The sequence below is a fragment of the Tursiops truncatus genome, chromosome 1 (genome assembly GCF_011762595.2).
Source record: "Tursiops truncatus isolate mTurTru1 chromosome 1, mTurTru1.mat.Y, whole genome shotgun sequence".
Taxonomy (NCBI): domain Eukaryota; kingdom Metazoa; phylum Chordata; class Mammalia; order Artiodactyla; family Delphinidae; genus Tursiops; species Tursiops truncatus.
Genome location: NC_047034.1, coordinates 100444456 through 100471909, shown reverse-complemented (window position 1 = coordinate 100471909; position 27454 = coordinate 100444456). Strand labels below are relative to the sequence as shown.

At 38.9% G+C, this 27454-nt stretch overlaps 1 protein-coding gene across 8 annotated transcripts in view; it reads right to left on the bottom strand.

The window, feature by feature from the left end:
- The window catches only part of ALG14 (ALG14 UDP-N-acetylglucosaminyltransferase subunit), a 104446-nt gene that overhangs the window by 76630 nt on the left and 362 nt on the right, over positions 1 to 27454 (bottom strand). For all 8 annotated transcript variants that reach the window (XM_073810688.1, XM_073810669.1, XM_073810677.1 and 5 more), the window contains exon 2: positions 23720 to 23871. In XM_073810688.1, coding sequence (XP_073666789.1) covers positions 23720 to 23871 — 152 coding nt within the window. The remainder of the gene's footprint in view (positions 1 to 23719; positions 23872 to 27454) is intronic.

Here is a 27454-nt window from a genome sequence, read left to right as displayed (position 1 = left end):
GATTTATGTGGCCCCAAAAGTCAACAGTACCGAGTCTGAGAAACCCTGGTTCCTATTAAAGAATGAGGCACTAGAAGGAAGACAGAAGCTCTGTGTGCTGGGTAGAACTTGTCAAGTAAAGGATAAAAATAGTCAGGACTTGACCACTTCATTGGGGGAAATCCCAACTGTTGGAATCTATAGTTCTCTTCTCCTGAGCAAAGCATTTGCTTCAAAGCTGATCTTCCATCCCCTACCTGGGGTAAATACATGAACTGATTGGAAAGGAGACCTTAGTGGTGTGTGTTGTGGAGACAGGCGTAGTTACTTACATTCCTTAAACCCTAGGTTTTCAGAGCAATGTCTTATCCCATTCATAATTTGGCTTGTTGTTCCTAAAGCCAAAACCTCTTTATTCAACTTTTCCAGTGGGTAAATCTTGGGTTTTCTATCAGCGTAGGGCAGAGGGGCTGGGAACCTAACTGGTCTACAGGCAGACTTCAACCAAAAGGCTTCTTTTCAGCCCCACCGTGCATTCCAGGCTCCAGAGGTACCTGGTGCCTTTATTATTTTTTAGTCACTAGCACTGCCCAGTAACACTTTTATTAATTAATTCCTAAGGTTTCCAGTGTTCATGCTTTTGCCTCTCCAATTGCAACAAAAAACTTCACACAAAGGGCACTTCCTTTCCTTACTTCTTCATAAAACATAGCCCAAATTCTGCATATAGAAACTACTCAATCAATATCCACTTCTGATTTTCAAGAAGGATTTTACTTTTGGGAAGGCTTCTAGGGAGCTGTTCTACCTGTCTCGAACAAAGAAGAGCATATAAAACAAATACACCAGTACTACAACCTCAGCAAGGTGTTTGATGAATAAAGTCTTTAAATAAAAACACTCTCTACGTGGAAAGACTGCTAGAAAGCCATATAGAGCCTTTTCAAACTCAAGAAAGGAAAATCAACCCTAGCAAGGATATATGATGTTTCTAAAAAAAGAATTGGAGACAATCTCTCCTCATCTTCCCCAAGCCAGATTTGTCTGTGATATATCAGCCCATTCTAAAGCTCAGCCCTGGGCTTCCCTGGTGGCACAGTGGTTGAGAGTCCGCCTGCCGATGCAGGGGACACGAGTTCGTACCCCGGTCCGGGAAGATCCCACATGCAGCAGAGCGGCTGGGCCCGTGAGCCATAGCCGCTGAGCCTGCGCGTCCGGAGCCTGTGCTCCGCAACGGGAGAAGCCACAACAGTGAGAGGCCCGCGTACCGCAAAACCAAAACGAAAACAAAAAAAATAAATAAATAAAGTTCAGCCCTACCCCCCTCTACTGAGAAGTAATGCAGGTCCCAACAGTGCAATGTTTAGCAGTGCACTGCCACCTCGTGGCAGCACGAGGGAATAACAGCGACATGGGCTGAGGAGGCAGCAGAGTCCAATAACAGAAGTCCTTCAACACCTGGAAGGATTTTCTAGGATGTTTCTGGAGCTTGAAGGACCTTTTGGGGTTGGAAGACGGGAAGAGAGGGAGAGCAAGGGAGGGGAGAGAAAAAAGGGAGACAGAGTACAAGTACACAGGACTTAGGAAAAGGTTTTAAACTAGCAAAGGGAGGGCCTGGGCACACCCTTTGAATCCCAGGTTGCATCCAGGTTCCTCCAGCCAATGCAGAGGCTGTTGATTCGCTTGGATGGTATGAAATATTATTTGTAAAGACACTTGGAGACTAGGATACTCCACTGACAGATTTCCCGGGGTCAGTGATGGCAACTCCAAAGTTCTGCTTGATTTCTCTCTTTTCTTCGCATCTCATATCCAATCTGTCAGGAAATTGTTAACTCTACTTTCAAAAAAAATCCAGAATCCAACCATTTCCCCCTATTCGTTATCCCTAGTGGTGTAAGCTACACTACCTCTTGCTTGGATTGCTTCAACCAGCTCCAAACTGGTCTCCTTGGTTTCACTCTCGAACCCTACAGTCTATTTGCGACACAACAACCAGAGTGATCCGTTTAAAACAGCAGTCAGGCCGCTCCTCCGAGCAAAACCTTCCAACAGCTCCCTGTTTTCATTTTTTTTTTCTTATTAGTCATCCATTTTATACACATCAGTGTATATATGTCAATCCCAATCTCCCAATTCATCACACCCCCACCCCCACCCCCCGCCGCTTTCCCCCCTTGGTTTCCATACGTTTGTTCCCTGCATCTGTGTCTCAATTTCTGCCCTGCAAACCAGTTCATCTGTACCATTTTTCTAGATTCCACATACACGCGTTAATATACGATATTTGTTTTTCTCTTTCTGACTTACTTCACTCTGTATGGCCATCTCTAGATGCATCCACGTCTCTACAAATGACCCAATTTCGTTCCTTTTTATGGCTAATATTCCACTGTATATATATATACCACAACTTCTTTATCCATTCATCTGTTGATGGGCATTTGGGTTGTTTCCATGACCTGGCTATTGTAAATAGTGCTGCAATGAACATTGGGGTGCATGTGTCTTTCTGAATTATAGTTTTCCCTGGGTATATGCCCAGTACTGGGATTGCTGGATCATATGGTAATTCTATTTTTAGTTTTTTTAAGGAACCTCCATACCATTCTCCATAGTGGCTGTATCAATTTACATTCCCACCAACAGTGCAAGACGGTTCCCTTTTCTCCACACCCTTTCCAGCATTTGTTGTTTGTAGATTTTCTGACGATGCCCATTCTAACTAGCGTGAGGTGAACCTCACTGTAGTTTTGATTTGCATTTCTCTAATAATTAGTGATGTTGAGCAAATTTCACGCGCTTCTTGGCCATCTGTATGTCTTTGTTGGAGAAATGTCTATTTAGGTCTTCTGCCCATTTTTGAATTGGGTTGTTTGTTTTTTTAATATTGAGCTGCATGAGCTGTTTATATATTTTGGAGATTAATCCTTTGTCCGATGACTCATTTGCAAATATTCTCTCCCATTCTGGGGGTTGTCTTTTCATCTTGTTTATGATTTCCTTTGCTGTGCAAAAGTTCTGAAGTTTCATTAGGTCCCATTTGTTTATTTTTGTTCTTATTTCCATTACTCTACGAGGTGGATCAAAAAAGATCTTGCTGTGATTTATGTCAAAGAGTGTTCTTCCTATGTTTTCCTCTAAGAGCTTTATAGTGCCTGGTCTTACATTTAGATCTCTAATCCATTTTGAGTTTATTTTTGTGTATGGTGTTAGGGAGTGTTCTAATTTCATTCTTTTATATGTAGCTGTCCAGTTTTCCCAGCACCGCTTATTAAAGAGACTGTGTTTTCTCCACTGTATATCTTCGCCTCCTTTGTCATAGATTAGTTGACCATATGTGTGTGGGTTTACCTCTGGGCTTTCTATCCTGTTCCATTGATGTATATTTCTGTTTTTGTGCCCATACCATATTGTCTTGATTACTGTCGCTTTGTAGTATAGTCTAAAGTCAGGGAGCCTGATTCCTCCAGCTCCATTTTTTTCCCTCAAGACTGCTTTGGCTATTCAGGGTCTTTTGTGTCTCCATTCAAATTTTAAGATTTTTTGTTCTAGTTCTCTAAAAAATGCCATTGGTAATTTGATAGGGATTGCATTGAATCTGTAGATTGCTTTAGGTAGTATAGTCATTTTCACAATATTGATTTTTCCAATCCAAGAACATGGTATATATCTCCATCTGTTGGGATAATCTTTAATTTCTTTCAGCAGTGTCTTAGTTTTCTGTATACAGGTCTTTTGTCTCCCTAGGTAGGTTTATTCCTAGGTAGCTTATTCTTTTCGTTGCAATGGTAAATGGGAGTGTTTCCTTAATTTCTCTTTCAGATTTTTCATCATTAATGTATAGGAATGCAAGAGATTTCTGTGCATTAATTTTGTATCCTGCAACTTTACCAAATTCATTGATTAGCTCTAGTAGTTTTCTGGTGGCATCTTCAGGATTCTCTATGTATAGTATCATGTCATCTGCAAACAGTGACAGTTTTACTTCTTCTTTTCCAATTTGGATTCCTTTTATTTCTTTTTCTTCTCTGACTGCCATGGCTAGGACTTCCAAAACTATGTTGAATAATAGTGGTGAGAGTGGACATCCTTGTCTTTTTCCTGATCTCAGAGGAAATGCTTTCAGTTTTTCACCATTGAGAATGATGTTTGCTGTGGGTTTGTCATACATGGCCTTTATTATGTTGAGGTAGGTTTCCTCTGTGCCCACTTTCCGGAGAGTTTTTATCATAAATGGGTGTTGAATTCTGTCAAAAGCTTCTTCTGCATCTACTGAGATGATCATATGGTGTTTATTCTTTAATTTGTTAATATGGTGTATCGCATTGATTGATTTGCATATATTGAAGAATCCTTGCATCCCTGGGATAAATCCCACTTGATCATGGTGTATGATCCTTTTAATGTGTTGTTGGATTCTGTTTGCTAGTATTTTGTTGAGGATTTTTGCATCTATATTCATCAGTGATTTGGGTCTGTATTTTTCTTTTTTTGTAGTATCTTTGTCTGCTTTTGGTATCAGGATGATGTTGGCCTCATAGAATGAGTTTGGGAGTGTTCCTTTCTCTGCAATTTTTTGGAAGAGTTTGAGAAGGATGGGTGTTAGCTCTTCTCTAAATGTTTGATAGAATTCACCTGTGAAGCCATCTGGTCTTGGAGTTTTGTTTGTTGGAAGATTTTTAATCACAGGTTTCAATTTCATTACTTGTGATTGGTCTGTTCATATTTTCTATTTCTTCCTGGTTCAGTCTTGCAAGGTGATACCTTTCTAAGAATGTGTCCATTTCTTCCAGGTTGTCCATTTTATTGGCATAGAGTTGCTTGTAGTAATCTCTTAGGATGCTTTTTATTTCTGTGGTGTCTGTTGTTACTTCTCCTTTTTCATTTCTAATTTTATTGATTTGAGTCCTCTCCCGCTTTTTCTTGATGAGTCTGGCTAATGGTTTATGAAATTTGTTTATCTTCTCAAAGAACCAGATTTTAGTGTTACTGATCTTTGCTATTGTTTTCTTTCTATTTCATTTATTTCTGCTCTGATCTTTATGATTTCTTTCGTTCTGCTAACTTTGGGTTTTGTTTGTTCTTCTTTCTCTAGTTCCTTTAGGTGTAACGTTAGATTGTTTATTTGAGGTTTTTCTTGTTCCTTGAGGTAGGCTTGTATAGCTATAAACTTCCCTCTTAGAACTGCTTTTGGTGCATTCCATTGGTCTTGGATCGTCGTGTTTTCATTGTCATTTGTCTCTAGGTATTTTTTGATTTCCTCTGATTTCTTCAGTGATCTCTTGGTTATTTAGTAATGTATTGTTTTGCCTCCATGTGTTTGTGTTTTTTACATTTTTTTCCCTGTAATTCATTTCTAATCTCATAGCCTTGTGGTCAGAAAAGATGCGTGATATGATTTCAATTTTCTTAAATTTACTGAGGCTTGATTTGTGACCCAAAATGTGATCTATCCTGGAGAATGTTCTGTGCGCACTTGAGAAGAAATTCTAAACTAATCTGCTGATTTTGGATGGAATGTCCTATAAATATCAATTAAATCTATCTGGTCTATTGTGTCATTTAAAGCTTCTGTTTCCTTATTAATTTTCTCTCTGGATGATCTGTCCATTGGTGTAAGTGAGATGTTAAAGTCCCCCACTATTACTGTGTTACTGTCGATTTCCTCTTTTAGAGCTGTTAGCAGTTGCCTTATGTATTGAGGTGCTCCTATGTTGGGTGCATATATATTTATAATTGTTATATCTTCTTGGATTGATCCCTTGATCATTACGTAGTATCCTTCCTTGTCTCTTATAACATTCTTTATTTTAAAGTCTATTTTATCAGATATGAGTATTGCTACTCTAGCTTTCTTTTGATTTCCATTTACATGGAATATCTTTTCCAGCCCTTCACTTTCAGTCTGTATGTGTCCCTAGGTCTGAAGTGGGTCTCTTGTAGACAGCATATATATGGGTCTTGTTTTTGTATTCATTCAGCGAGCCTGTGTCTTTTGGTTGGAGCATTTAATCCATTCACGTTTAAGGTAATTATTGATATGTATGTTCCTATTTTCATTTCCTTAATTGTTTCGGGGTTTATTTTGTTTTTTATTTAAAGAGAGAGAGAGGTATGTAGTGGGTTTTTTTTTTTTTTTTTTTTTTTTAGTTGTTGGGGGTAGGAGTTTATTAATTAATTAATTTATTTTTGCTGTGTTGGGTCTTCGTTTCTGTGCGAGGGCTTTCTCTAGTTGTGGCAAGCGGGGGCCACTCTTCATCGTGGTGTGTGGGCCTCTCACTATCGCGGCCTCTCTTGCTGCGGAGCACAGGCTCCAGATGCGCAGGCTCAGTAGTTGTGGCTCACGGGCCTAGTTGCTCCATGGCATATGGGATCCTCCCAGACCAGGGCTCGAACCCGTGTCCCCTGCATTAGCAGGCAGATTCTCAACCACTGCACCACCAGGGAAGCCCTTGGGTTTGTTTTTGTAGGTCCTTTTCTTCTCTTGTGTTTCCCACTTAGAGAAGTTCCTTTAACATTTGTTGTAGAGCTGGTTTGGTGGTGGTGAATTCTCTTAGCTTTTGCTTGTCTGTAAAGCTTTTGATTTCTCCATCAAATCTGAATGAGATCCTTGCTGGGTAGAGTAATCTTGGTTGTAGGTTCTTCCCTTTCATCACTTTAAGTATATCATGCCACTCCCTTCTGGCTTGTAGAGTTTCTGCTGAGAAATCAGCTGTTAACCTTATGGGAGGTCCCTTGTATGTTATTTGTCATTTTTCCCTTGCTGCTTTCAATAATTTTTCTTTGTCTTTAATTTTTGCCAACTTGATTACTATGTGTCTCAGTGTGGTTCTCCTTGGGTTTATCCTGTATGGGACTCTCTGCATTTCCTGGACCTGGGTGGCTATTTGCTTTCCCATGTTAGGGAAGTTTTTGACTATAATCTCTTCAAATATTTTCTCGGGTCCTTTCTCTCTCTCTTCTCCTTCTGGGACCCCTATAATGTGAATGTTGTTGCATTTAATGTTGTCCCAGAGGTCTCTTAGGCTGTCTTCATTTCTTTTCATTCTTTTTTCTTTATTCTGTTCTGCAGCAGGGAATTCCACCATTCTGTCTTCCAGGTCACTTATCCGTTCTTCTGCCTCAGTTATTCTGCTATTGGTTCTTTCTAGTGTAGTTTTCATTTCAGTTATTGTATTGTTCATCTCTGTTTGTTTGTTCTTTAATTCTTCAAGATCTTTCTTAAATATTTCTGGCATCTTCTTGATCTTTGCCTCCATTCTTTTTCTGAGGTCCTGGATCCTCTTCACTATCATTATTCTGAATTCTTTTTCTGGAATGTTGCCTATCTCCATTTCACTTAATTGTTTCTCTGGGGTTTTATCTTGTTCCTTCATCTGGTACATAGCCCTCTGCCTTTTCATCTTGTCTATCTTTCTGTGAATGTGGTTTTTGTTCCACAGGCTGCAGGACTGTAGTTCTTCTTGCTTCTGCTGTCTACCCTCCCTCCCAGTGTTTAATATTTAAGGGATCTTTTCTCATGATCTTTTCTTATAGTTACTGGCATATAAGAACATTACTAATCTTTGCATATTCCGTTCACATGACACCTTCCTGAACGTCTCTTATTTGATAGTCTTTAAGTTGAATTTGTTTCGAGATATACTTTACAGAATATGTGACTTTATTTCTTCTTTTTCAATACTTACACCTCTTATTTCATCTTAGGTGGAGGGTCGAATGAAAAAATCGATGGCTAATGCCAGGTATTCTTGGTTTACGTTCTGATTCTAGGGAGAAAGAATGCCTCAAATGGAGATTGGCTTTTGCCTCCAAACACACGTTTTCATATTAAGGAAATCATTTTAAATGTTAGTATAACAGGTTATTTGCGCAATGCAGTGTTTTAGGACGATAAATGTGGGCAGTCATGAATATGAATGTGACACCGACAAGAAGGCGAGAGACCAAAGCAACTGCAGCACATGTAGGGTTTGCATATAACATGCATTCAGTATTACTGGCCCGAGCAAATTACTGAAAAATATGAATAGAGCACATGGAAGGTTTTATTTAGGTTTTATTTTTTATTTATTTATTATAACAACAAGAGTTTGGGATATCTATTACACTAGGCTCTACTTCACGTGATACTTTTTCATGTTTATTGCATTTACCTCAAAACAGGGATTCAATCAACATACTACCAGAATGCTATAGTGCCAATGGGGTGACATGCCCTTTCATGTCAGCAAGGTACTTAATTTAGGCTTTTCGTTTTTAATTTTTCTTTTAATCAACGTCACACCCACATTTGTAGAAAATTTGGAAAGTTATAAGAATACTTGCAGACTGTATATAACATAAGTACAAAAATGTTTACTGCAGTATTCAGTGAAAAAGTGAAAACAGCAATAGGGAAAAGGTACATCAATACTACAGTCTACTATCCAATCATTAAAAAGTACAAGGTAGACCTACAAGTACCAACATGGAAAACTATGAAGGTATAAAGTTAAATGCAAAAAAGGTGAAAGCAATATATAGGGTGTGATTTATAAATTAGCCATACTCTGCTCCCTCAATGCTGTTTATGTAGTTTTGTGTATACATGTACATGTAATGTCATAATATTTTGTTATAAGTACGTGTATATACAGCAGGAGAAAAAAAGTGATACCAGCAGGGTATGACTCAAGCTGGTACAGTGTTTCCCTCCACAGAGTGGGTTGGAGTGGTTATAGGAAACTCCCATTTTTTACTTTATATGCTTCTTTGCTGTCTACAGTTTTTCAATTAAGAAACAAACAAATTTTGGAAAGAAAAGCATAACGAAACAAAAATAACCACTTACAGTCCTGAGGCAGATATTCTCGGGCATATTCAATAAAGATTTGCTGAAATATCCACATAAACAAAGTGTCTGTACAGAATTCGCACTCATTTAATATTTTTTGACTAAATAAACAAAAAAATAATCTTTCTTGGTGAAACATTATAAGCTTAATTATAGAGGAGTGAGAACTCTAGTTAAGTGACCCAGAAGTAAAGAATGTTGGCTCTAATTTTTAACCCTTCAAATCAGTTTTCACAACTTCTATTGTTTTATACATGAAAAAAGCCTACTCTGATTTTTTTTTTTTTTTTTTTTGCGGTATGCGGGCCTCTCACTGTTGTGGCCTCTCCCGTTGCGGAACACAGGCTCCAGACGCGCAGGCTCAGCAGCCATGGCTCACAGGCCTAGCCACTCCGCAGCATGTGGGATCTTCCTGGACCGGGGCATAAACCCGTGTCCCCTGCATCGGCAGGCGGACTCTCAACCACTGCGCCACCAGGGAAGCCCTCACTCTGATTTTTATGTGCATTTTAAAAATGTTTTATTCGAATGTCACTGAACTCTTTCCTTCAGTGATATGATCTGAAGGTGCCAACTCATGCTCTAACAGAAGTCACCAGGAGTAAGTGTTGTCAAGCGACATGGTTAACAAATGAGGTGCAGACAGAGAAGCAAATAAAGGATGAACCAGAATCTACAGTGCAATGCCCTGAGCCTCATTTCCCCCCGTGTGTCGAAGGGGTGGACGTCCCTGCTGAAACACAGACCAACAAGCGGACTACTGCTTTCCAGGAAGAAAGCTCTGGTGAGATTTCTCACTTACTGTCATTTAATATAGCTCTGGTAATTGGTTCTATTTGGAAAGGTTACTATCCAATTTTCCTGAAAGATATTACTTTAGCTACTCTTTACTTTAGAGCTAATCCCAGGGGAAATTACATTTTCTTTAGATGGCATTTCAAGATATTTTTTTCATATAAGTAATTTCACAGCTAAACATTCGCTTGCTTTTTGTTTTGCTTAGCTTTCTGCCCCTCACCTTTCTAATCTCACTTGCTTTATTTGAGTGGGATCGAGATGTTTCTCCCCAGAGATGCCTGTTTCTCTTAAAAAGCTACTTAAACTACTTAGAGATACACAGACTATAGAGGAGTTAGAAAGTGCACCAGGAATAACTATTTCTCTGCACTCTTGTGTAACTACAAATAAGATGAATTATGTACCTAAAGATTTTAAATATAATTAAAAGAATACACCGAATCAAAGGAATTAGGAGGAATGTGAATGAAGTTTCTGTGACAAAAGTAGGTCATCTCTACCATTCAATTAATAAGATTACATTAATTTAATATTTAGCTTTAAAATCTGCTGTATATGTATATCTAGCACAAATAGACAAATATGAACATTTAAATATTTTTCTACAACCTAGCAAAAACATTTAGAAATTAACTAATTCCATATCAGAATAACTTATTAACCAAACAATAGAAAATTCCTATGCTACTTGGGCAACTCCAAGTGAGTAACAGTGGGTCATTTGTATCTTCTGACTTCTGGGAAGGTCTTCTTTATGTTCCTGGATGAGCAGGCTTGTGCTGAAAACGTGGGTTTTGGCTTTCTAACAGAACCAAGTGGGAACTGATGTACTTTTATTCCTAAAGTGCTCTGAGAGATATGGATGAGACACCTTGCCCAGGCACAGAGTACAATTACTGATAATGCTTTAAAGTGGTACAGAGTTTCTGGGCTTACTTAAGAGGTCTGAAAAAAATCTAACTATAAAGAGATGGTCAAGGCCTTTAACCACAGTAGTATTATCTACAGCTAGGAAACTGCAGTTGGTACTGTTACACCAGATTTTAAAAAGTGAGGTGGGACTTCCCTGGTGGTGCAGTGGTTAAGAATCTGCCTGCTAATGCAGGGGACACGGGTTCAATCCCTGGTCCAGGAAGTTCCCACATGCCACGGAGCAACTAAGCCCGTGCGCCACAACTACTGAGCCCGCGTGCTGCAACTACTGAAGCCCATGCACTCTAGGGCCCATGCCCCGCAACAAGAGAAGCCACTGCAATGAGAAGCCCGCTCACTGCAACCAAGAGTGGTGCCCGCTCACCCCAACTAGAGAAAGTCTGCGTGCAGCAACGAAGACCAACACAGCCAAAAATGAATAAAAAAATTTTTTTAATTAAAAATAAATAAATAAATAAGTGAGGAAAATTGGGTGGGTAGGGGGTGCTATTTACACAAATAGTGCAGAATAAGCATCTAAACAGAGGATATGATAAAACTCTGACTTAAACCAACACCCAAACCCTCCTTCTATAAATGGATTAAAATTCTGTAAGATATATATTGAAATACTATTTTACTGAACTGAAAAGAAGGGAAATCCCTACTTGCCAGAAACAAGAAGAAAATGAAACGGCAGCAGACAGCCTGTAACACTGAGGTTTGGGAGGAAGACAATGATGCCAGAAACCTAGAGCTGGAGTTTGAGTGCTCCCCCACCCCACCCCACCCCCAGTTCTGGAGGAGAGGCATACAGAGGAACAATAAATTGGCAGTCAATATTTCCATGACAGTAACAGCTCCCCTGAAAGCTAGAGTGCTTTGGGCTCAGTTCTCAGTCGTCTTCTATTTCCTAACTACATTCAATCCCTGGGTGATCTCACAGTTTCCTGTTTTAAGTACTACCATTTAAACACAGATGACTCCAAAATTCATATTCCAGACCAGCCTCCCTCCTCAACTTCAGGCTCATATATCCAACTGCACAGTCCACATCCTTGTTTATATGGTTACAGACATCCCACATTAGCCCTCCTGCTCCCTCAGATAATCTTCCTCATGTAAATGAATGGCAACTCCATTTTCCTGGTAGCTTAGGCCCAAAATCTGGATGTCGTTCTTCACTCCTCATTTTAACCCCCCCCACACCTCACACCTTATCTGCCAGGAAATCCTATTAGCTCTTCCTTCAAAATATATCCAGAATCTCACTACTTCCCAACACATCCACTGTTGCCATCCTGGTCCAAGCCATGTTGGTCTCTCACCTGAATTACTGCAATAGCTCCCAAACTCCTTTCCTTGCTCTGCCCTTCTCCCTTTGAGTTTATTCAGCAGCCAAAATGATCCTATTAAAATATAAGTCAGATGATTATCACTCCCCTACCTATACACTCCCAATGGTTCCCCACATCACTCATGGGGAAAAAATCTAAGACTAAAAATGGACCAAAAGATCTTAAAAACTCTGACCCCATTATCCTCACTTTGACCTCCATGGCCTCATAACCTACTCAGCTTTCTCTCGCTTACTTTGCTTTGGCCACACTGATCTCCTTGCTATTCTATAAACATGCCAGGCACAGCCCCACCTCAGGGCCCTGCGTTGCAGTTATTGCATCCTCTTCAAGAATTCTCTTCCCTCAGTTTGCTTTACAGCTCACCTTCTTCAAGTCTTTGTTCAAATGTCACCTTTCCCAGCCACTCTACCCAAACCTGAAACCTCCCTTCAACTCCCCAATACTCTCCATTCCCTTTCCCTACTCTATTCCTCTCCTCAACATTTATCATTAACATATTATACATTTTACTTAATTATCTTGTTTACTATCCCCCCACTGGAATATAGTCACCACAAGGGCAGAGATATTTGTATTCTATTCACTACTGTATCACTAGCACCAGTGGGAATTCAATAAATACTTGTCTTAAAAAAATGAATAAATGTTAAATTCACAATTACGAAGGAAAAAATTCAAACTAGAATTCTAAACGCAGAATGCAGTCAAAGGAGGGCAAAACGAAAACATATTTTCAGGCAAACAAAAAACATGGATAGAATAAATCACTTACAGACCTTCCATGAAAGAACTAATAAAATATATATTTCTGGGAAAAAGACATTGGGGGGCTTCCCTGGTGGTGCAGTGGTTGAGAGTCCGCCTGCTGATGCAGGGGACACGGGTTCGTGCCCCGGTCCGGGGAGATCCCACATGCCACAGAGCGGCTGCGCCCATGAGCCATGGCCACTGAGCCTGCGCGTCCAGAGCCTGTGCTCCGCAACGGGAGAGGCCACAACAGTGAGAGGCCCGCGTACCGCAAAAAAAAAAAAAAAAAAAACCATTGGATCCAAAAGAAAGAAGCAGTAAGGGTAAGGAAAGAAAATACTACATAAATCTAAATAATTACTAACTGCATAAAACAATAATAGTAAGTAATTTAAGTGGAATAAAAACAAGGTAGAACCAAAACACTAAACAATAAAATAATACGATGGGAGGAGGTCCTCACAGTTAAAACATTCTAAAAGCTTTTTTTTTTTCAGAAGGAGGCTGGAGATATTAAGTTTTTGACTTTAAGGTGGATATCCATGTTAACAGTTTAAGGAAAATGGCTAAGATAAGAGAATAATTTCCGTTCTAGGAGAAGGGGAAAAGGGAGGACAATGAAAGCTCAATTAATCCAAAAAGAAGACAGAAAAGGAAAAAAAAATCGAAGAAAAGTATGGTAAATAGAAAGAATCAAATAAAATAGTAGAAATAAATCTAATATATTAGTAATCAAAATAAATGTACAGATACCAAACATGCTTGTTAAAAGACAACGATTCTCAGTTTTGAATTTTAAAATTGTGCTTTATGTCATTTATAAAAGACACAGTTAAAACATAATGACAAACAAAAGTCAAAAGAGATGGAAAAAGACATACCACACAAACACTACAGCACAGATTACAAAAAATAGCAAGAGAATATTTTGAAAATATTAATGCCAATACGTTTGCAAGGTTACCAAAATTAAATATGTTCCTAGAAAAATATCTTAAGTTATACTGATTTAAAAAGAAGCAGAAATCCTGCAAAGTCCTATAACCATAACAAAAAGAACACATCAGGGCCAGGTGGTGTTTTAGACAAGTTATACAAAACTTAATATTGTAAAGGAAGAAGTAAATTGTCACTATTTGTAAATGACATGATACTATACATAGAAAACCCTAAACACTACACCAAAAAACTGTTAGAACTAACAGACACATTCAGTAAAGTTGGAGGATACAAAATCAACAGGCAAAAACCTGTTGTATTCAACAGGCAAAACCTGTTGCATTTCTACACACTTTTAACAAATTATCAGAAAGAGAAATTAAGAAAACAATACCATTTACAACTGCATCAAAAAGAATAAAATACCTAGGAATAAGTTTAGCCAAGGAGGTGAAAGACTTGCACACTGAAAACTATAAGACACTGATGAAAGAAATTATAGAAGACACTAATAAATGGAAAGATATTCTGTGCTCATGGATTAGAAAAATTAATATTGTTAAAATGCACCACCAGGGGGCTTCCCTGGTGGCGCAGTGGTTGAGAGTCCGCCTGCCAATGCAGGGGACATGGGTTCGTGCCCCGGTCCGGGAAGATCCCACATGCCGCAGAGCGGCTAGGCCCGTGAGCCATGGCCGCTGAGCCTGCGCATCCGGAGCCTGTGCTCCACAACAGGAGAGGCCACAACAGTGATAGGCCCGTGTACCGCAAAAAAAAAAAAAAAAAAAAAAGCACCACCAAACCAGCTATATAAGAAATGTTAAAGGAAATTCTCTAGGCAAAAAAGAAAAGGTCACAACTAGAAACATGAAAATATGAATGGAAAAAGCTCAGCGGTAAAAGCAAACATACAGTAAAGGTAGGAAATTATCTATGCACAAAGCTAGCAGGAAGGTTAAAAGACAAAAGTAGTAAAAACCATCTATATCCACAATAAGCAGTTAAGGGATACACAAAACAATTATTTGTAAAATATGATATCAAAAACAGTAATCATGAGGGGAGGAGAGTACAAATGCATTAAAATGCATTTGAAATTAAGATGCATTTGAAGTTAAGAGATCAGAAACTTAAAACAATCGTATCACAATCATAATCATATATATCACATACAAAAGAAAAAAGAATCCAATACTAAAGATAATCATCAAATCACAAAAGGACAAAAGAAGAAAGGAACAAGAAAGACCTACAAAAAGAACCCCAAAACAATGAACAAAATGGCAATAAGAGCATACATATCAATAATTACTTTAAATGTAAATGGACTAAATGCACCAAAGACACAGAGTGCCTAAATGAATACAAAAACAAGATCCATATATATGCTGCCTACAAGAGACTCACTTCAGATCTAAAGACACACACAGACTGAAACTGAGGGGATGGAAAAAGGTATTCCATGCAAATGGAAATCAAAAGAAAGCTGGGGTAGCAATACTTATAGCAGACAAAATAGATTTTAAAATACAGACTGTTACAAGAGACAAAGAAGGGCATGACATAATGATCAAGGGAGCGACCCAAGAGGAAGATATAATAATTGTAAGTACATATGCACCCAACAAAGGCACACCTAAATACATAAAGCAAATATTAACAGACACAAAGGGAGAAATCAACAGTAAAAATAACAGTAAGGGACTTTAACCCCTCACTCACATCAATGAACAGATCATCCAGACAGAAGATCAATAAGGAAACACTAGCTTTAAATGACACAACAGAACTAATGGACTTAATAGTTATATATAGAACATTCCACCCAAGAGCAGCAGAATACACATTCTTTTCAAGTGTGCATGAAACATTTTCCAGGATGTATTACATGGTTTGCTACAAAACAAGCCTTGGTAAATTTAAGAAAACTGGAACCATATCAAGCATCTTTTCTGACCACAATGCTATGAGACTAAAAATCAACTACAAGAAAAAAACTGCAAAACACACAGACACATGGAGGCTAAATATTATGCTATGAAACAACCAATGGATCACTGAAGAAATCAAAGAGGAAATAAAAAAAATACCTGAAGACAAATGAAAATGAAAACATAATGATCCAAAATCTATGGGATGCAGCAAAAACAGTTCTAAGAGGGACATTTACAGTAATACAAGCTTACCTCAGCAAACAAAAAAAATCTCAAATAAAAAATCTAACCTTATACCTAAGGGAGCTAGAAAAAGAAAAACAAAACCCAAAGATAGTAGAAAAAGGAAATCATAAACATCAGAGCAGAAGTAAATGAAATAGAGACTAAAAGACAATAGAAAAGATCAAGGAAACTAAGAGGGGGTTCTTTGAAAAGATAAATAAAATTGATACACCTTTAGCCAGACTCATTAAGAAAAAAAGAAAGTGGGCCCAAATCAATAAAATCAGAAATAAAAAAGAAGTTACAGCTGACTCCACAGAAATACAAAGGATCATAAGAGACTATAAACAACTATATACCAGTAAAATGGACAATCTAGAAGAAATGGACAAATTCCTTAAAATACATAATCTTTCAAGACTGAATCAGGAAGAAATACAAATATGAACAGACCAATTACCAGTAATTAAGTTGAATCAATAACAAAAATACCTCCCAACAAACAAAAGTCCAGGACCAGAAGGCTTCACGGGTGAAATCCACTGAACATTTAGAGAAGAGTCAACACCTATCCTTCTCAAACTATTCCAAAAAACTGCAGAGAAAGGAACACATCCAAACTCATTCTATGAAGTCAGCATCACCCTGACACCAAAACCAGACAGAGATATTACAAAAAATAAAATTACAGGTCAACATTACTGATGAACATAGATGCAAAAATTCTCAACAAAACACTAGCAAACCGACTTCAACAGTACATTAAAAGGATCATACCCCACAATCAAGTGGAATTTATCCCAGGGATGAAAGGATTTTTCAATATCCGCAAATAAATAAATGTGATACACCACATTAACAAACTGAAGCATAAAAACCATACAATCATCTCAACAGATGCAGAAAAAACCTTTTCATAAACTTCAACATCCATTTACAATAAAAACTCTCCAGAAAGTGGGCACAGAGAGAACGTACTTCAATATAATAAAGGCCGTATATGACAAGTTCACAGCTAAGATCATACTCAATGGTGAAAAGCTGAAAGCATTTCTTTTAAGATTAGGAACAAGACAAGAATGCCCACTCTCACCACTTTTATTCAACATAGTATTGGAAATCCTATCCACAGCCAGAGAAGAAAAAGAAGTAAAAGGAATCCAAATTGGAAAGGAAGACATAAAACTGGCACTGTTTGTAGATGACATGATACATTAAAAAATCCTAAAGACACCACCAAAAATCTACTAGAGCTCATCAATGAACCTGGTAAAATTGCAGGATACAAAATTAATATACAAAAATCTGCTGCATTTCTATACACTAACAATGAACTATCAGAAAGAGAAATTAAGGAAACAATCTCATTTACAATAGCATCAAAAAGAACAAAATACCTAGGAATAAATCTACCTAAGGAGGTAAAAGAGCTGTACTTGGAAAATTGTAAGACACTGATGAAAGAAACTGAAGATGACACAAACAGATGGAAAGATATACCATGTTCATAGACTGGAAGAACTAATAATCTTAAAATGACCATGCTACCCAAGGCAATCTACAGGTTCAATGTAATATCTATCAAAATACCAAAGGCATTTTTCACAGAACTAGAACAAATAATTTAAAAATTTGTATGGAAACACAAAAGACTCCAAATAGCCAAAACAATCTTGAGAAAAAGAACACAGCTGGGGGAATCATGCTTCCTGACTTCAGACAACACCATGAAGCTATAGTAATCAAGAGTATGGTACTGGCACAAAAACAGACACACAGATCCATGGAACAGAACAGAGATCCCAGAAATAAACCCATGCACTTATGGTCAATTAATCTAGGACAAAGGAGGCAAGAACACACAATGAAGAAAAGACAGTATCTTAAATAAGTGGCACTAGGAAAACTGGACAGATACATGTAAAAGAATGAAATCAGAACATTCTCTAACACCATGTAGAAAAAATAAACTCAAAACGGATCAAAGACCTAAATGTAAGACCAGAAACCATAAAACTCCTGGAAGAAAACATAGGCAGAAGACTCCAACATAAATTTTAGCACTATTTTTTTGGATCTGTCTCCTAAAGCAATGGAAACGAAAGCAAAAATAAACTAATGGAACCTAATTAAACTTAAAAGCTTTTGCACATCAAAAGAAACCATCAACAAAATGAAAAGACAACCTACTGAATGGGAGAAAATATTTGCAAATGATATGATTAATAAGGGGTTAATATCTAAAATATATAAACAGCTCATATAACATCAAAAAAAAAAAAGTCCAACACCCTGATTAAAAAATGGGCAGAAGGTCTGAATAGACATTTTTCCAAAGAAGACATCAGATGGCCAACAGGCACATCAAAAGATGCTCAACATCGTTAATCGTGAGGGAAATGCAAATCAAAACCACAATGAGATATCCCCTCACACCTGGCAGAATGGCTATCATCAAAAAGAACACAAATAACATTTGTTGGTGAGGATGTGGAGAAAAAAGAACCCTCCTACACTGTTGGTGGGAAGAACATTGGTGCAGCTACTGTGGAAAACAGTATGAGGTTTCCCAAAAAACTAAAAATAGAACTACTATAAACCCAGCAATTCCACTCCTGGGTATATATCTGAAAAAAACAAAAACACTAAGTCAAAAAGATACATGCACCCCAATGTTCATAGCAGCATTATTTACAATTGCCAAGATATGGAGGCAACCTAAGTGTCCATCAACAGATGAATGGATAAAGAAGATGTGGTACACACACACACACACACACACACACGCGCACACACAATGAACAAGAGATAGTAAGTGTTGGCAAGGATGTGGAGAAAAGGGAACCCTTGTACACTGTTGGTGTGGTTACTATGGAAAACAGTATGGAGGTTCCTCAAAAAATTAAAAATAGAACTACTATAAAATCCAGCAATTCCACTTCTGGATGCTTATCCAAAGAAAATGAAAACACTAACTCAAAAAGATATACACTACCCCAAGTTCATTGAAGCATTATGTACAATAGGCAAACCATGAAAACAACCTAAGTGTCTACCAATGGATGAATGGATAAATACTGAATATAATGTGATTGATACACACACACACACACACACACACACACACACACACCAGAATATTATTCAGCCTTAAAAAAGAAGGAAATCTTGCCCTTTGTGACTACCTTGATGGACCTTGAGGGCATTATGCTAAGTGAAATAAGTCAGACAGAGAAAGACAAATACAATATGATCTTACTTATATGTGGAATCTAAAAAAACCAGAAAACAAAAAACCCAAGCTCACAGATATAGAGAACAGAGTTGGTGGTTACCAGAGCTGGGGCATTGGGGGTGAGGGAAATAGGTGAAGGGGTAAAAAGCTGCAAGCTTGCAGCTATAAAATAAAGAAGTCATAGGGATGCAATACAGCATGGTGACTGCAGTTAATAATATTGTAAGAAAAAGAAACTTAAAACAATTAATTCCGTACTTATACAAATTCCCCCAAAGAGCAAAAAGTTGTGTATACCCTACAACTCACATAATGAGACTAGTGTAACCTTGATACCAAAACTAAAGAACAGCATGAGAAAGGAAAAATACAGGGCAATCTCCGTCACGAACATAAACAAAAAAAATCCTAAATGATATGTTTGCAAATCAAATCCAGCAATGCATTAAAATACAATGCACCATGAACAAACTGGGTTTATTCCAGGAATTCAAGACTAGTTCATAACCATGTAATTGTCCATATAAACAGAAAAAGTTGGAAAAATTATAAAATCATCTCAGATGCAGAGGAGACATTTGATAAAAATCAACAACTAACTATTATTTAAAATAAAACTCAACACATTTTTTAAAGCAGAAAGAATGCAAAGATGACCACTATACGGCTCCTATTCATTACCATTCCAGAAGTTCTAATAACAAAATGAGAAAAAAGAACTAAAAGATGTAAGGATTACAAAGAAAGAATCACAATTATTACTACTTGTAGATGATAAGATTATCTTCACTAATAACACAAAAGTGTACAAATTAGGATTAGAGTGTAGCCAGGTGGTTCTTATAAGATCACTTTATAAAAATCAATTGTATTTCTATATATTGCAACACAGGAAATATTATTAAAAGTTATACCACTTACAACAATAATAAAAGAATACAAGGTACCTAGAAATAAACACAACAAAGGATATGCCAGACTCTTATGAAGAAAATTAGAAATGTTACTGAAAAGCATTAAAGGAGATCTAAATACTGTAATGGAGAGAAAGGTGATGTTTCCAGATAGGAAGATATCATCAAAGAGATGTAAGTTCTCCTCAAACTGATGGACAGATTCAATTCAATTCAACCCAAAATCCCAACAGAGTTCTTTGTGAATTTTTCAAAGCTAATTTAAAAACCTATGTGGGGGGCTTCCCTGGTGGCGCAGTGGTTGAGAGTCCGCCTGCTGATGCAGGGGACACGGGTTCGTGCCCCGGTCCGGGAAGATCCCACATGCCGCAGAGCGGCTGGGCCTGTGAGCCATGGCCGCTGAGCCTGCGCGTCAGGAGCCTGTGCTCCGCAACGGGAGAGGCCACAACAGTGAGAGGCCTGCGTACCGCAAAAAAAAAAAAAAAACCTATGTGGGGAAAAAAAAAAAGATACTTCTGAAGAATAAAAGAGCTTGACATTAGCTCAAGGATAGGCAAATGTACCAGTTAAAGTAGAAAGCTCAGATACAGACCTATACATACATGGAAACTTGATCTAACGGTGGAAGCACCACGGATCGGTGGGCAAAGGACTATTCAATAAATGGTACTGGGTCAGTACTGGTGGCTCCTCTACTAGACACTGCAGGTCTAGAGCGTTCAGTGTTCTTGGCTGACGTGGGCTCTGCAGCAAATGTATTGATCGCTATTGATTTCTTCAGTTAGACCCTTCCTCTCCCCAGTCTGGTGAGCTCCACGGTAGGTACAAAAGATAGCTGTCAGGGACGCTGCGGGTACAAGTCCCCTCAGCTGAAGTGTAGAGAGAGACAAGAAGTGTATTCCTCCCTTTATAAGGCTTGGTCAGAAGGTGTCTCTCCGCCCTGCCTCCTGTCCGCCTAGTGTGGCTCATAGGGGTGGTCGACACAAAGGACAACAGTCATGTTCCTTCTACTGCCCTCAATGGCTCTCTTCTGCTTCTCTGCAGAAACTCTCCCCAGCTTTAGATTCACACATGAGCAGACCATTTCAGGAACGAGATAGCGTTTTTTCTCTAACAGGGGTTGCACTGCCCCAGCAGGAAAGTAACCGACAAAGGAAAGAGGTTGAATAGAGATGCTTAGTCCTATACTGTGGTGTTACTTTGATAACGAGAAAAAAATAATGGCACTTATAAAATTGAAATCTTTGGCTTTCTTATTAAAGTGCATCAAATCCAACTTACTGGGTTCTAAAGCATCATGATACACAGTACATAACAATCTTCTAAATGTTTCACTAAATCCTGACATAATTCAGCAAATAAACGGTACATACAGTGATGGACCTGGAGGGAAATATTCAATATGTATGTTAAATTAAACCTGGAGCCTCCAAATTGGGTACAATTTCAGAAAGAAGAAAAGAACACGCACACTAATAATTAGGTAAAAACAAAGATACCCACTCTGTATGTTGAAAAACAGTAAGAAATTTGTAATCCTTTGACCTTTATATTTTTTTCTAGTAGTGTATGCCACTGCTAAACTATAAGACTTTTAACATTATTCTTGTGAGAAAATTACCATCATTTTCTATAAACTCTCCAATTCTAATATATACTCTAAGATAAGAGATTAAATGACATTTTAAGTCTCTGATGCCTTGGATAAGAATTCTCAAGGCATTCTGTTCACATTGAGTGCTTTGAATTGTAAAAGAATACACAAAAGGGGCAGAGTGGGCTGTGCAGCAAAAGCGCAGGCTTCAGAGAAGACACATGTAGGTAAGTCCCACATATTTGGCAGGGCCTTGGCTGAGTTTTTTTGTCTCTGAGCCTCATTTATCTCATTTGTAAAATGAAGTTACTATTATGTTTCACCCATTACTGAAAGGATCAATTACTGGCATACTCAATAGTCTCTACTATTTTCTCCTTTCACACTTGCTAAAAGGAAAAAGTTTGTTTTGCTTTATGTCAAACAGGAGGCTTTTCCTGAAATAGTCCAGTGTACATATTTGTATAGGGATGAATACTGTCCTCCAAAAAGTCATGTCCGGGCTTCCCTGGTGGCGCAGTGGTTGAGAGTCCGCCTGCCGATGCAGGGAACACGGGTTCGCACATGTCGCGGAGCGGCTGGGCCCGTGAGCCATGGCCGTGGAGCCTGCATGTCCGGAGCCTGTGCTCCGCAATGGGAGAGGCCACAACAGTGAGAGGCCCGCGTACCGCAAAAAAGAAGAAAAAAAAAAAGCCATGTCTACCTGGAACCTATGAAAGTGACTATTTGGAAATAGGGTCTTGTAGATGTAATCAAGTTAAGATGAGGTCGTACTGGAATAGGGTGGGCCCTCAATCCAATGACTGGTGTCCTTATAAGAAGGGCCTGTGAAGACACAGGAATGGCCCTGTGACAATGCAGGGAGAGACGAGAGTAATGCTGACACAAGCCAGAAAATGCCAAGGACTGCTGGCCACCATCAGAAGCTAGGGAGAGGTGAGGAAGGATTCACCCCAGAGCCTCCAAAGAGAACACGGCCCTGCTGACACCTTAATTTTGGACTTCTAGCCTCCGGAACCATTAAAGAATAAATTTCTCTTATTTCAAGCTACCCTGTGTGTAGTACTTTGTTACAGTAGCCCTAGGAAACTAATACAGTATTGAGTCCTGAAACAGAAATGAAGGATTTTGGCTCACCTCCCACAAAGAAAAAACATACCACTTATTTCGCTACGGCTGAATAGTCATCAGCGCATTCCAAGATTGTTTGATGTGGATTTTCCAAGAACACAATTTAGTAGTGCGTTATTGAGGGATCATGTTTACAAGTGGACAAAACGTAACTAAAGCAGGCTTTAACTAACTAAAAAGGTCAGTGGAGGATGAGTTATATTAGTGGATCCTGACTTCCAAGAAACGTAAGAACCACCAAGACAGGGCCCATATGGAAGCAGCTCTGGAGTCAATGAAGGCAGGAGTCACCATCTGGTTTCCCATCTTGTTCTTCCTGTGGATGAACTTCATTCTTTTCTCTAGCTGCAGTCTGTCTTTAGCCAGCAGGTGAAAACATGACTGCTGGCAGCTTCCAAGTTTTCTTTTACAGAGTTGAACCCCTGAAGAAAGACTACTTTCATTTTCTGGGTCCCCAAGTCCAAAAAGCCTGGAGGAACACTTTGAGTGGCCTGAGCTGGTTCGCCTGTCCACTCCTGAACTACCTGTTGGAGCCCTGTGGCCGGGCAGGTACCAGAGAGAGGGATGGATGGAGACGATCTAACAAGGAACAGCTCCAGTTTCCTTCCTGATTAAGGAGTTCCACTTTTTTCAATTTACCCTAAATTCTGCTATAATGCTAAAACGAAGGAAGCAACCAGGAGCAGAGAAGTAATTTTAAAGGCAGGTACAGATACAATTGGAAGAATAAGAAGTAGTAATAGATAAATCAAATTATCAATACACGTAATACACTGATAAAGAACTTTAACGAAGAACCAATAAGCACGTGAACTGGATGCTTTCTGTAAGTATAAATAAAACAATTTTCACAGTTGGAATTACTGAGAAACAATTTTCTCTATTTAAATAATAGAAGAGAATATAAGAAATCAAGCAACCATTTTGATTTGAAGATTTATTTTAAAGCAGTTTTTATATTTGGGTAGTAAAAGAACTATATTTCATCAGCAATAAACAGTTGACTGCATTGTGTGAGCAGGGCACTGAAGGGTCATGAGATTGTTTCTAGAGAAAATTAAATTCAATACATAACTTGTAACTTTTCTTAGACATAGAAATTACCACTTACCATAGCACTGGGGTTTCTATCAGCTCGATTTCCTTCAAAAGAATTTATTTTATGGGCACTCATTTCATCAGTGTCAGCAATGATATAATGTCTAGGAGAGTAAGCATCGGACAAGTTCTCAAGCAGCCTCAGGATCTCAGTGGTATGCCCACCTGGAAAAAAATATTGGAAGGCTTGAGATTCAGAAAACGGTAATGGACACATCCATCTGACTACATTATACGAATACTATGCTTTGTGTATTTCTCAAAACACAGAAGGAATATTTGGAAATGATAATCTATGCCCTTGTATAAATACTACCTTTATATGGGGGAAGAGGATAATAAATGTATAAAAACAAAATCAGCACCAGCAGTAGGTTGTGCTACTATACTACCTGAGGAAGGTACAAAGAAGTATAAGACACAGATCCTGTTATCAAGAAGTCTAGTGGGGGGCTTCCCTGGTGGCGCAGTGGTTGGGAGTCTGCCTGCCGGTGCAGGGGACACGAGTTCGTGCCCCGGTCCAGGAGGATTCCACGTGCCGCGGAGCGGCTGGCCCCGTGAGCCATGGCCGCTGAGCCTGCATGTGCGGAGCCTGTGCTCCGCAGCAGGAGAGGCCACAACAGTGAGAGGCCCACGTACAGCAAAAAAAAAAAAAAGAAGTCTGGTGGGGAAGGGACAAGACACACAGATATACAAAGAGCGACGCAAGACAGCAAGAAAAATTAAAATGGGGTTTGGGGGAGGAAACAAGCAAAAGGTTATGAAAAAACAATGTCCTAAGCATAGGGGAGATCCCTGGTAAAGGCTGAAATGACTTGAAAGGTGCAGCTAATGGACAGATATGAGAAGGGAGGTCACTGGGTGGGGGTGGGATTATTAGGACAGGAGAAGGTAAGATCTGGGATGGGTGATCAAGGCATGGTGGGAACACTGGGAAAAAAGAGGAGAGTGAAGTAAGGTCAGGAAAGTAGGCTGGAAAATGGGAAGACAGTTGCTGAAGGTGTTGCGAAGTAACATCAGGGAGGCATGAGCACTGACTCCCAGGGCTCAGATCTTCCTAAGGAAGACTTTTGTTCAACTGCTCCTAACAGAGGTCTCAGACCTAACAGAGGTCTCAAATATTTACCAGCTTCACCCAACAACTGTGTGTTCAATTTCTGAAATTGTACAATCTCCAAAATTTTCATACTTTAATTTTAAAACCATGAATTTTAAAACCAACTGTGTTCACTGAGTTTTCCTTCGGGGGAAAAAACCCAAAAGAACATTTACCTATTACATTAACTATATACCAATTAAGCAAACCAATCAAACTCCTTAAGAATGGGCCCTATTATACCTATTTAATTTAACTGCATGATCCCCTGGCCTCAGCCAGGTTGATGTCTTTAACATTCTCTGTGTTCATCTCATTTGTTACCTCTTCCTTGTCTCTGGTCACACTACAAAGCTCCCCCGACTCACCTCCCTTACTGTTGCAAGAAAGCTTTCAATAGTGATACAGTGAACATATAGGATAATCAAACAAATTATGTGTTTTCTCCAAACGCATATATTTTCTTATAGTAGAAAGGGAATGATTACTCTCTAGATCCCAGAAGGAATTAGATATAGAAATAAAGTCATCAGAGAGTAAGTATAACAGGAATTAGAATCATGCTTCAACTTTGTAACTTGTCAGCCATCTTCTTATGTAGGGCAAGCAATTTACACATCTTATACTCATTTTATCATTTTTGTTTTTAACTTTGAAAAAGTGTGGTGGTTTGCAAAGTAGGTACTTGTTTTCAGAGCTGGAACAATTACGGATAAATCCAAACATATACATCTTCCACTGCTATTAAAACTTCATTTTACCTGCTTTAACAGTCTTTTCTTTTTTCCTTAAAAGGAAACCCTTTTCCCTTAAAAGGAAACTGAATACATTCTTTGAAAAATTAACTGTGTTACTGAATAAATAAATAATAAGAGCTTCATCTTGCATTTTACGTTTTTATTAAGACTTATCCTTTGGGAATGAAATCTTCTCAGTTCTATCTTAAAGTATATCCAGAATCCAATCACTTCTCACCACCTCTTTTGCTAGCACCCTGCTCCAAACCACATCACTCTCACATGGATTATGACCAAAGCTTCCTGGCCTGTTCCCCTCTCTGCACTTGTCCATTCAAGTGTCCACTTGAGTCCACTCTCAACACAGCCTCTAGACTGATCTTCTTAAAAAGAGTTGATCAAATTATTTACCTCTGCTCAAAACCCTCCAAGGGCTCCCCTTCTCATATGGAATAAAAGCCTTTTTGTAAGCTGACCCTTATTGTTACCTCTTGGACCTCATCTGCTTCTTCTCCCCTTACTCAGTCTACTCCAGCCACTCCGGCCTCCTTGCTGTTGGGTACCTGTCATCTCCCCAGGGAGGCTTTGCCTGACAATTCTGATGAAAATGCAACTTTCTTTCTCCTCGCCTCTTCCTAACCCACATTTTTCAAACTGGAAACAGAAGACTCAGTGAGGTTAACTAATTTGCACAAGATCATCAAATTAGTAAGTGGCAGAGATGTGATTCAACTCTGGTGTTACGTTCATTTAAAGGCACATGGTCCTAACCTCTGCATGGTAGGAAGCAGTGGAGTAGTGCCAACAGCTCTGTAGAGCAGGGTTTAAAATACCCTTCCGCGATCTGCATGGGGCTTGCCTCCCCACATCCAACTCAGTACAATAGTGCCCTCGCACCTCTGGTCATCCCAAGTGCTATGGCCTTCTTTTCACACCCTCCCATCCCTCAACGCCCCAGCTCCCCCTTGTCTGGCTACTTCTTAGTCATCTTTCAAGTCTCAGTTTAGACATCACGACTTCCAGGAAGCTTCCTGTCTCAAGTTCAGAAAAAGTGGCGCCCAGCGTGAACTTCCACAGCAGTGTTAACTTCCCAGGTTATAGCATTTATTGTGGCAAGTACCCATTCTGCTTTTCGTTTTCTATTCTCCATTTCATTCACTGCTGTGTCCTCACAGCTTTCACACTGCTTGGGACATAGTCAGTACGCCGCGGCAAGTCGTATTCGTCAGTTTTGTTATTTCCAGGGCTTAGCTTAGTGCCTGACCTCCCCTATGGCTCAAAATACATTAAGTGAATAAAGTAATGAATTACACGCGAACGTAAGTTTAGACCATTTGCTAATACTTATAAATATTATGCTATCCGGATGCAATCTCCTGGCATTTCTGAACGTACACAGCATGTATATGTATCGCTCTGTCAGAGCTGTCCATTTAAAGCGGTACGCCTACAGAGCTGGCCCACTCCGTTTGGATTGTATTACCTGATTGCACAGGTTGTTGTTCACCACCCAGCACAATATCCTGAAGTGTGTATTGTTCTCCCGTTAGTAGGTAATTGTTTCTATACTTGTGGGTTTTGTATATGTATATTTATAAATGTGACAATTCGCTTTGTCTCGCTTATCATGTAGTATTCGTGATTCCTAAATTATCCCAAATGCCTAGATTAATAATGCAAAACAGCAGTTTTTATTCAGGCAAATTGCATGTTAGCATCACGGGCTTCTGTGTCCTCTCTGTTCACTAATAATTTGTTAGAAAAATATACGCTACAGAGACGCTTAATTACAGACAAGTGTAAGTAACTCATTTGTTATTAAAGACGCGGCCTGGGCCACATCAACAACAGACCAGCATTTTGCCCAGCCTGGGCTAACCCGCTCCAGTCCCGCAGAGAAACTACAAATCTCAGC